At 54.1% G+C, this 11,052-nt stretch overlaps 1 protein-coding gene across 3 annotated transcripts; it reads right to left on the minus strand.

Moving 5' to 3' along the window:
* Positions 1 to 1,586: 1,586 nt before the first annotated feature.
* On the minus strand, positions 1,587 to 10,997 carry Slc25a29 (solute carrier family 25 member 29). 3 transcript variants are annotated; one of them, XM_028764530.1, is made up of 4 exons: positions 10,780 to 10,997; positions 6,543 to 6,586; positions 3,504 to 3,587; positions 1,587 to 3,256 (listed from the first exon to the last, which is right to left on the minus strand). In XM_028764530.1, exons 1-4 carry the CDS (start codon positions 10,811 to 10,813, stop codon positions 2,498 to 2,500), a joined length of 921 nt encoding a protein of 306 aa, XP_028620363.1. In that variant the 5' UTR covers positions 10,814 to 10,997; the 3' UTR covers positions 1,587 to 2,497. The 3 variants fall into 3 exon arrangements, with proteins under 3 accessions (XP_028620363.1, XP_028620365.1, XP_028620364.1); XM_028764532.1 differs by lacking the exon at positions 10,780 to 10,997 and adding an exon at positions 10,339 to 10,472; XM_028764531.1 differs by lacking the exons at positions 3,504 to 3,587; positions 6,543 to 6,586 and having other exon boundaries at positions 10,780 to 10,841.
* Positions 10,998 to 11,052: the final 55 nt, after the last annotated feature.

Below are 11,052 nucleotides of genomic sequence, written 5' to 3' on the forward strand. Positions count from 1 at the left end.
GTCATGGCCTGCCTTTGTTCGATACAGACTCGAGTTCCAAATGAAGATGTGGGAGGGCTGGGCTCGGAGCCGAAGGGGAGACCCTAGTACTAAAAGCAAACAACGAGACACTAGTTGCTTCTGCCACACTTGATGGGGTGCAGCCATTCTGTGGGTCGGGACAGAAAGTGCCCTGAGATTGCAGACAGCCCGCAAGTAGGGGAGAACCTTAAATCAGAGACCCGGCTTCGGGGACTTCCTTCATACCTCCAGTTCTTTGCATACCACCTCCCACCCCTCCTAAGCTCGGTATGGTGACGCACCCATACCCGTTTGAGGCTAGCCTGTGCTACATAGCAAGGCTGTATCTCAAGCATAAGAAATAGAACTCGCATATAGTACTTGTGAGAGATTGAAGTTCCAAGTCAAGGAGCAAATGAAACGTGAGACGAGTTCGGGCTTGCAAGGTGGGTCAGCAGGTAAGTATGCTTCCTGCCAAGGGTGATGATCTGAGTTCAGTCCTTGGAACACAGATGGTGGGAAGGAGAGAACTCCCACAAGGTGTCTTCTTAACCCATCCGCCACGGGCACATATGGGCACACCCGCCACACAACAAAAATTAGATAAATTTACTAACGGAACCGCCGCTACTCCTCTTAACCCACGTTTATCGGAAAGCCCGTCGGTCAGTTCTCACGGCAGCAGTGGGGGCTGAGCTACTAGTGGGGTTATCCGTTTGGAGGAAGCTACAAATCGGTCCCTGTCAGTCACTCCTCAAGCAATGGGCTTGTCCGTGTATTGTAGCCCCGGCACGAGCTGGGGACAGCTGAAGCACTCCTGCCTTGCTTGGTCACATTAGGGCCTTTCTGGAAAGCACAGGTGTGTGCAGTTGAGTGTGGCCCAGGCCCTAACCAGATTGTCCTTGAGAAACAGCCACTAGGCTGGGGAGCCAGGGAAAGCCTCCTCTTCTGCTCCCCCTGCCCAGGGAGTTAGCACTTGTCTTCCCATACAAGGAAGAGAAGAGAAAGGCCAAGATGCAAGATGGGGTCTCAGGGTCAACCAGACGCTCCTCTCTGCCTCCTGTCCCTAGAAGTGTGATTTTACATACTGTAGTTAGGTTCAAGAGGTGCTCTGGCACGGAGCTGGGGGACATGGGTACTTCAGTCCCCGTCCTTCCCCTCATCTGTACTAAGGAGCCTTTGAACTTCAGCCTGGGAAGAGCCTCCAGGTATAGCACAGGTACTTATGGGAAGCAGAGACTTCACGTGGCAGACTAAGGAGGCCTCTTCCAAGAAGCCCTTCCTGATGCTGAGCTGGGGACACACTAGTTGCCCAAGTCAGTTCCACCCACACCTTTTCTCCTCCAGGGGGTCCCCACCACAGGCCTCCAGTTTCTGGTACTTTCTAAAGGGCCTGTTTGTGATCTTACGTAACACTTCCTGCCTCCGTCCATTTACCCACACTGTGGACCAGGAAGGCTCAGATGTAACCTTGACCTGCTCCAAGTCATGTGGGCAAGCTTCGAGTACACAGGCCATAGCCAGTGAGCCCAGGGCTAGGAGAGAAACGAAGTCCCTTGCGCCATGCAGAGAAGAGCTTCACACACTTAGAAAACAAGACTTTATTCCTTTAGAGGACAGTACAATGGTGACAGCCAACAGTGACAGCCAGCCAGAGCTTAGTCCCCCCACCCCCTGCCCAGGTGGGTCCAAACTGGCAACTCTGTACTGGTGCCAAGACCTCTGTGCCTTCACAGACACAGGCACTGACAATGCCCAGAAAGACAAAATTTACTGGGAAATGGATCAATTTCACACTGTTGTTCTCCCAGGCCCCCTGCCTACCTACCACTGGGAATCCTGACTGGCAGTAAGCCAGACATCAGCTGACCGGGGTCCCCATCTTACAGACAGGTAGCCCGAGGCCCAGAGGTAAGAAGATTTTGTCTTGCCACAGCTGTTACACAGTTTCCCTGTGGAGACGTTGAGGCCGGTGGCCTATCTGCTTCCCATCCAGGCCCCACACTGGCAGGATCCTCAGCAGGCTTGGTGCCAGGGTCCCAACCCTGCTCTACAGTTCAAGGGCAGCAGCGGAGAAGCTAGGCACGGAGGCAGGGTTAGTCTGTAACACCGGGAGCATTGCATGCTGCCCACTGTCCCTAACGGTAAGAAGTGGCCAAGTGTTTTCCTGGGACTGTCGATGGAGGATTTGGGGAATGGGTGGGTCCTTGGCCAGCTTGCAAGAGTTGGCTCAGAGATAGATACCCCTGGGCGTGCTGGGCTTGGAAGAGTCTGACTGGCAGTTCGGTCTGCATAGTGCAGACTTAGCTAGGCTTGATCTTCCCGAATGTACCATGTATGAGGAAGAGTCCCCATTTTACAGCTAGGAAAATAGAAGGCCAGTGGGGTTTAGAGTGGCTGGCATCACTGGCCAATGAGCAAAATTGGCTGAGGAGTCATCTTCTCTGTGTCAAATTCCAACAAAGTGGCCCTGGGGAAGTTGATGAGACAGACAGCATCACAGACTGGAAGGCTGGGCCAGGGCAGGCCCAGCAGGAGTGGTAGCAGTGTCCGGAGCTGCCTCACTCTCTACCTGAGCCTCTTCACCCCGGGTATACGTAAGCACTACAGTGACCGTGGCAAAGGTGGCAGCATTAACCGGGAAGGCACGTAACAGCGTGGAGGCCAGCCCTCGCGTGAAGACTCGCCAGCCCTCAGCCTGGTAGCTCTGCCGCACGCAGTCCACGATGCCGCGGTAGCGAGGGCTTCCTTGCAGCCCGTCGGCTTGCAGCCGTGACTTAACCACGTCCATGGGATAGGTGGAGAGCCAGGATGTGATGCCTGATGTGCCGCCCGCCAGCAGCAGCTTGGGTACCAGCAGGCGGTCACCCGGCTCGCAGCCCATGGCGCGTGTCAGTACGTCATAGGTGAGGAAGTAGACGCCGAAGCTAGGCGTCTCGCGCAGGAGTGTGGAGACCATGCCTCGGTTGATGCCGCGCAGGCCCTCGTGCCGGTAAATCTGTACCAGGCAGTCCAGGGAGCCCTTGTAGGTACGGGTGGGACCCACGGCCTGCAGCTGCAGCCTCGTCTTGGCCAGCTCCATGGGGCAACAGATGACGCATTGAATGGCTCCTGCTGCTGCACCGGCCAGGAACTGATTGAGTGGTGAGTCTTGGCCTAGGGCCCGGAGGGTGTTACCTTGCACCCCAAACACCAGTGCATTGATGAAGGTGAGTCCCATTAGTGGTGAGCCCAGGCCTTTATACAGGCCCAGCACCTGCAGAGAGAGAAGTGCCATCAGAGATGAGGGATGCCACCCTGCCACTCTTCCGCGGGCCCTCCCACCTGGCTACTCCTAGGCAGCATGCAGAATTCTGTTAGATGCAAAGTCCTCCATCCAGGACACCCCAGTGACCAACTCACACAGCCATGGCCCCTTAGGGGTGCCCCGATAGACTTTTCTGAGCCTCTAGCACCTCCAGGCTCACTCCCCGGCCCTACAGTTGGCCCACGCAGGCACTCACACTTTCCTGCTTGACGATGGACTGAAAGCAGTGCAGCGTCCCTCGGTACTGAGGCTTCTCCGTGCTCTGGACTTGCAGCCGCACCTGCAGGGCAGGGCCAGTGAGCAGGATCAGGCAGAGCCACAGAAGCGATTCCCCTGGCCTGTCGTGCACAAGGCTGGCAGCCAAGTAGCTTTCTATGATCTGGGATTCCAGGGTGGGGCTGGGTTCGGTGTCTGAGAGCTAACAGCCACAAGGACAGCCGGCTGCAGATGGGCTGGGAATCCCCAAGACCTCTGACAAGCGGGGGAGAGGTCTCTCCTTTGCACTGCCACCGGACCAGTTCTTGGGACCAACCCTTGCTCAGGTGACTCTTGTCACCATAGATAGGGATGAGGCCAAAGGGATCCCAGCCTGGTGTCCCAGCAGTAACCTCCATCAGGGTGGGATACTGGGCCTCCATACTGCTCCTGCTTGGTTCTTGCTAGTAACCCTTTGACAACCATGGCCATGAGTTATAAGCAGTGACTGACAGCTGACCCATGGCAATAACTCCAGGACTTGGAGACACTGCCAGGCCCTGTGGCCCAGAACCTCTTCCACGTCAAAGCACTCTTTGTTGCCAGAGAGCTTATCTGCTCTTGACACACTGGCGTTTATGGTGGCTGGAAGAGAAGGGTGTTTGCTAGGCTCGGAATCCATGTTACTGCTGTGGGGAAAACTAGGTCATGTTCTTAAGAGCTAGCAAGCTCCCTAGACCTGTCAGGAAGGGTCAGGCATGGGCTGGGATTGTAGCCCAGTGATAGAGGGATTGCCTGGGTTTGATTCCCACCAGCACAAAAATAAACAAGGGGCTGGAGAGGTAGGTCAGTGATTAAGAGCAGCCACTTTCAGAGGACCCGGGTTCAATTCCCAGCACCCACTCTGTGGCTCAAATCTTCTGGAACTCTAGTTCCAGGGGATACAATGCCCTCTTCTGGCTTCCATTGGGCATCAGGCACACACATGGCACACACATGGTACACATACATAAAGATAGACAGGTAAAACACCCATACACATGAAGAACCAACCAACCAACAGACTTTTATAGTCGGTTTGCTTGAACACAATGCCAATGGCCCAACCATAGTTGGGGAGGTGTGGGCATGCGAACTGATTTTCTGAAAGAACACTTTCCAGGTCTCCATGGGCAGCTGTGTGTGTTGGGGGGGGTGAGGCTCAGCAACTCAGAGGACTTTCGGATTCCAGGACAAAAGTGCTTTCTTGCCTGAGAGGCCTGCTTTAGGAACTAGTCCCAACTAACTCAGCACGCCCTGCTGAGGAAGTAAATCCAAGGCTTATATTGGCTGGACACAGTTGTGGGAGGTATATTTATTTGATCACGAGATATAAACACAGCCACATGGATGGAAGAAGCTCATTGGGGTTGAGGGATGCAACGAAGGTATCCAGACAGTGTGAGCATGGTGGGTTGCTTTGTGGACAGGTTGACCAGGATATCGTTCTTGCAAGCCTATGAAGGGGATTCATGGGCCACCCCTTGCTAAGAGAGTCTAAGAAGTCTGCGGTCTTCTCCTAGGGATACCTGCTGGAGGGTGACAGGTCTGTGCTGTCCAGAGCCTGAACTAACCCATTAACTTGACTCAAACTATCCTGGCATGCGATGGACAGTGAGTCTTTAGTAACCTCATTCATCCCCCAATCCACAGATGTCTGGCCCCAGGTCAGGTACTAAAGCAGCAGCAGAGGAGGCCTGGACCAAGGACAGAGCCTTGTAAAGTCAAAGCCAGTGCACAAGGCCAGGCCTTTACACCCACACTGGAAGAAATCCCAGCTCTGAATAATTGAGCGCCTTCCTTTGCCAACAAGCCTCTGGTTCACTGAAGGGGGAAAAAAAAAAAGAACCAGGAAGTGAACCTCAACCCGGCTTGAGATGTGCTCAGCCTCCAACTCCTCCCTCACCCACGAGGAGGAGCCGGCTTAGTGTCTGTACCAAGTACAGGTCTGGTTGGTCTAGGGCCCTGCCGATCACAGGCCACCTGGGCCCCGGGAAAATGGCAGGGGAATAATTTGAGCATTTACAGCTCCAGCCACAGGAGACATTTCCACAGGGGTTTTCCATCAGAGGATGTGAGTCTATCTTCTTTACCTCTGTGCAGGGATCCAAAGAGCCTGGAGCCCCAGTTACTCAAGATGTGATTCAGAGGAGGTACTGCCAGAGTACTGACCCCAGGACTTCCATGTTTAGAGCCCTAGCCACTTGAAAGTGGTGATCCTTGGGACCTTGCTGGGTGACACTACCTCGCAGGTACATGCCAGCAGTCAAAGCAGTCATGACAGGCACCCATCAAACTTGGATCCTCCAGCCTTAGCCACCGAAGGCTTCTACCTTGGTGTCTGCTACCACATCCAGCTGGTGTGGCAGGCTTTCCCAACACAAGCTGGCCTCAAATTCTCCAATTCTCCCCAGGGTTGGCATTCCAGCTGTGCTACCACAGCTTGCCCAGTAGGATTTGATTCCTTTGTTTCTGCATTTTCGTTTTCTCCAACTCCTGGTTTTCTTTCAGGAATATGCTAGGGGTGGGGTTTACGAGATGCTCGGCCGTTTTACAGCAGTGGGTGATCCTTCCAGAAGCTCTGAGGCTCAATTCCCAGCATCCACATGGTGGTTCACAACCACCTGTAATTCCATTTCCACCAGGCACACACATGACGCACAGGCAAAACACATAAAGTAATATAGTAAGTCAGTGGAGATGCTAGGGGAAACTACACATCAGAAAAGGGTGAGCTTCCTCCCTCTGGCTGACAAGAAGAAAACCTGCCCATCACTACCTCAGTCTCTGCCAGTCAAGTGACACAGACGCTTGGCTGTGGACCCCACATGCAGCTCAGCCTCTGGGAAGATGCAGTTCCAGGAGGAAGGGTAAGTAAAGTAGCTCATTCAGTGGCTAATGCAGCCCTGCCTTCATTCAAAACGGGGATGACTTTTACTGTGTTCCTGGGGCGGAAACCCTGCAGGCCTGTCCCCATGTCTGTGCCTCCTGAGAGACTCACCTTGACTGTGTCAAAAGGGTGTCCCACAATCACACCTGCCACACCTGGAAGAGAAAGGGACCCGTGACCAAGTGCCTCAGAACTTTGCAGAATCCTGGGGGAATGAGGTTCTGGCAAGGAAGGCCAGCTGCCTATGGCTAAAGGAAGGAGACTCTGAGGGACCCTGGGCTCATCCCAGGGATTCCTGTAATGTCCCCTCTGGTAACAAGAGACAGCCAGCAAGTGGATTAGCTCAAATCATTTGTCCTTTCACATTCCCTGCTGCTCCTTGAGGTGATGTGTTCCCTAGGGAACTAACTGTACAGCTCTAGTCCAAGGCCTGATACAAGAGGTTCTTGAGAATGTTGGAGTCAGAAGTTAGCACGTCACTGAGATTTAATTCCACGCACACCTTTAATCCCAGCACTTGGGAGGCAGAGGCAGGTGGATTTCTGAGTTCAAGGCCAGCCTGGTCTACAGAGTGAGTTCCAGGACAGCCAGGACTACACAGAGAAACCCTGTCTCGAAAAAACAAAAACAAACAAACAAATTTTCCTTCTATTACTTATCTTCTGGGCATGCTCAAAAAGGGACTCATCATCTTGGCCTTACTCTCTCTCTCTCTCTCTCTCTCTCTCTGTCTCTGTCTCTATCTCCTTCCCTCTCTCTCTTTCTCTCTGTCTCTGTCTCTATCTCCCTCTCCTTCCCCTCTCCCTCTCTCTTCAGGGTGGTGTGAGGACCCACTGCCTGCTGGCTGACACCTCCCAAGAGCCATACTACCCTGAGTCATACTCAGTTTATTTATCATTTAAGGGCCTGCCAGAGACCCCTCCCCCAAGAGCAAGGTTCACCCCTCCTGGAAGGTGTAAGAACATTCCTCAGAGTGCATACGGGTAGTGAACATTAGTGACTCCCCTTCACCCCCACACTACTCCCTGCAGCCCAATGACCCCATTTCACGGAAGGAGAAACAGAAGTCAGCTACGTTTCTTGGGAACATCTGGTTAACGAGCCTCTTTGGGGCTGGCCTGTGGGCAGAGGTGGGTTGCTTGCTCACAGTGCTTGAGGTCCTAGGTTCCTCCCTTAGCAATACGGGAAGAAAGAAGTCCCCTTTGGTTGCTAGTACTTTACGTCTAACTGCAACAGTTGATGTTGGGTAATGAACATCACTGTTCTCATTCTGATCCTAATCCTCAGATTAACTCATTCTACAAATGAGCGAAGCAGGACAGAGAAGCCCACAGCAGTACATCCCTGGAGCTTGGCCAGAAAGTGGTGAAATGAGCTGCAGCTGTGGCCTGGGGTTGTTTCCTGCCCACTCACTGCCCTGGCCCTGTGAAGGCTGGCCACAGATCCTGCCTGGACACTAGGTAACATCTGCTCCAAAGCTGTGCCTAGCCTCCCTCTGTGATGTCCATCCTGCTCCGTGTATCTGCCCTTTTAATTTCTTTCTTTCTTTTTGAGGTGGGGGTCTCACACTGGCTAGCCTGGATCTCCCTGTATAGACTGGACAGGCTTCAGCCTGTCTCTGTAGCGTCCCCGTGGCATGCGACCGACTCCTGTTTCCATTCACTCTGCCCTTTCACTGTTCTGCACTTTTAATTCAGTAAAACACTTTCTAGTAACACTTTCCATCTTTACACAGGCAAAGGGTGAGCTGCTCCTGACCCCTCACCCACCACAGCTCCTTCACTGCCTCTTTCCCATGGCTCGTCTCAGCTGGGCGTCTGCTGGGCTATATCCAGTGCTGCAGGTAAGAAGCCTACTGCTAACCCTCTCCTTCCTGTTCTCTCAGGACGACTGAGATTTTATGTGTGGACTTTAGAAATGACACCAGGGGGTGCAAAGTGGGTGGATGTTTCTTTAAAGCAACCCTGCTTGGCACTCTACCAGCCTTCGAGCTGCAGTTTCATGCCCTCTTCCAAGCTGGGGAAATTTCCACTGTCATCTATTCACACTAGCCACCATCTCCAGGCCCCCTTTCTCCTGGAGTCCCGCATATCCTCCTAACTTTACCCATTTCTGGCAGTGAGACCTCGTTCCTCTCTTAGAGAGCCACTGACTTTTACCTGTTTTTTTAACTTCCTGGTTAGTGGCTGCTGGGGCAGAACCAGGACCTCACAGAGCAGAGTGGCCTAGCCCCTTGCTTAGCTCCTTTTCTGTTATTTGCAAATTGTACTTGAGGAACGTCTTTTTTTAGGCTAATCTGCCTAAGTCTTAGGGCTTTGGAAAGCCTAGCACCCATGGCTGGTATGCTGGCCATCTGGGTATGCCCTGATAGCTTTCCTCCCTTTTCCATTGAGGACAGAGCCCAGCTGCGGGCAGCTGCTCACAGGTGGCAGCAACAACAGTCTTTGCCACTTCCAAAACACTGCAGAGACTACGAAGTCTCTGACCCACCCCTTCTGTTGGGAAGCCCCACAGGGGTACCCAAGCTGGCAGGCAGCTCTAACACTGTGATTATTCAAAGACAGGAAGGGACCACTGTTCTAGAGGAGCTGGCAGCACAGGTCTGAGAGAGATGAGTTACTACCAGAAACCAGTCAAGTCCATGCCTCTCAGAGGGCTTAAAGGCAGGACAGGATGTGTCCTGGGCCAGTCAGGCACACCCATGGTGCATTCTTCCTCTGGAAAGAGGCCCCACCATCACCCTGTCCTTCAGAGAGAAAGGACCAAAGCCAGAAGGAATCAGGCTGGTATTCATAAAGCCAGATTGTCTGACACCCGGCTCCGAGCAGTGCTGTGCAGTGATGGACACCAGATCTCTTTATAGATTGCTGTGAGCCACCACGTGGGTGCTGGGCATTGAACTCAGGACCTCAGGAAGAGCAGCCAGTGTTCTTAACCGCTGTGCCATCTCTCCAGCCCCAGTGACGGGAACCTGGAAGGCAAGCCTGGGACACAATCAGATCATATCTGCCCCGCAGCCATCCTACCCCTCCAGAGAGGTTGAATGTGTGTTTCCCACCCCTCACCCCATCTCTTTTTTTTACTAGATGAACCTCACTCTGTAGGTGACCTCCATCTCCATGCAGCTGAAAGCTCAGGCCCATCCTGCATTACTTCATGTACTTGGGCACTCTCTCCACACCCTCGATGAGAATGCAGGCCAGGGCTGGAGACAGGGCATGACCACCCTTAGACAGACTGGATGAAGACGGATGGCTATCCCAGGCAGGGACACTTGAGCAAATGCCTATGGGCTTGTGGGACAGTGGGGGGTGGGGTGGGGTCAAGAGTCTCTAAGCAGGCCCAGCCTTGGGGTGAATATATGCTCCCCAGGTCAACTATACTCAGCAGGCTACAAATGGAGGGAACCCTGGCCCTGGGGAAACTGCAGTACAAGGGGGTCTTGGCCATAGAAGAGGTCCTCGCTCGTCCTGTTAAAGCTGTGGGCTAAGATGGGGCTCTTTCTGGGTCTCTAATTCCTCACAGGCTTATAGAAATCGCTGGGCTTTGTCCCCTTCCCACAGCTTACAGAAGAAAGACTTGGTGACAGTTTGGTGGTTCTCAAGCACCGTGGGGCACGTCACTGATCTGGGAAGGCATCCTGCCAGTCCAGCCTTCTCCACCCAGGAAGAAGCAAGCATGGATTAAACACCTAAGGCCAACTCCAGTCTACCATTGTTCCAGGCAAGACCTTTCCGGGTAGAGCTATGAAGGCAAGTGGATGAAGACAGCAGGACAGGTGGGTGAGGAGCCAGGTTTGGGCCTCAGAGCTGAACTCAGTCTTGACATAACCGGCCAGACCACTGCCATCTCAGTCGATTTACTTGGAACCCCAATGGCTAAACCAGGCTCTCTATTTAATACTTACTAAATAAAACTAATCCTCTGGGTAAAAGGAAAGGCACTAAACAGTCAACAGGTCCCCATGGGCAGACCTGGCCTGCCCTCAGTTTAGAGCTCTCTCCAGTCAGGTTGACACGACCACCGATCTGACCACCCGGTGGACCGCCTCCTCCTCTCCTGAGCCCTTCAGCAGCTTAAAGCATCATCTTGGAAGCGCTGGGCGCCTGGGTTCGGGCCAGCCCTCTAGGAGGTCGCGCGGTGTCACCAGCCTCGCTCGGACAGCTGCGGGAAGAAGGATCAAGTAGGCTGCGCGCACGCATCCTCTCGTTCTTTCCCTGCCTCTGGCCAAGCCGCGGTGCTGCCGGGATCCCCCAGACCTTGCACCCAGTGCGCACGCAAGGGTCAAGAAGACCCATGTCCCCGTGTACCAGGCAGGTTGCGCCTGGCATGCGGGTCATCTCCTTACCTCCGGCGCATCCAGCCACGAAGTCGAGCGCCATAGCCCGGCCCGGCAAGCCGGCTGAGTCTTGTTACTCCTCGGGCCCGCGGCTGGCCGTCGTGACTCCTGCTATCTGGCCTCCGGGCGCGCAGCTGGGTCGGGGTGGCGACGGGGTGGCGACTCTTAGAAAAGCGCTCCCCTGGCGTCCAGTTTGCAGGGCCTCACCGCGCACCGCCGGGCCGGCCTCAGTCACCCGCGGGGGGCAGAGCGCAACCAATCGGTAAGCGAGATGCGGACACA

Source organism: Grammomys surdaster, unplaced genomic scaffold (assembly GCF_004785775.1).
Source record: "Grammomys surdaster isolate TR1022 unplaced genomic scaffold, NIH_TR_1.0 144, whole genome shotgun sequence".
NCBI classification, from domain to species: domain Eukaryota; kingdom Metazoa; phylum Chordata; class Mammalia; order Rodentia; family Muridae; genus Grammomys; species Grammomys surdaster.

Excerpts from the sequence above, each read along its gene's own strand:
- Slc25a29 (XM_028764530.1), bottom strand. The coding sequence starts at position 10,813 with ATGGCGCTCGACTTCGTGGCTGGATGCGCCGGAG. Across the intron at positions 6,587-10,779 it reads CGTGGCTGGATGCGCCGGAG|GTGTGGCAGGTGTGATTGTG; the intron begins GTAAGGAGATGA and ends TTTCTCTTCCAG. Across the intron at positions 3,257-3,503 it reads CCATCGTCAAGCAGGAAAGT|GTGCTGGGCCTGTATAAAGG; the intron begins GTGAGTGCCTGC and ends CTCTCTCTGCAG.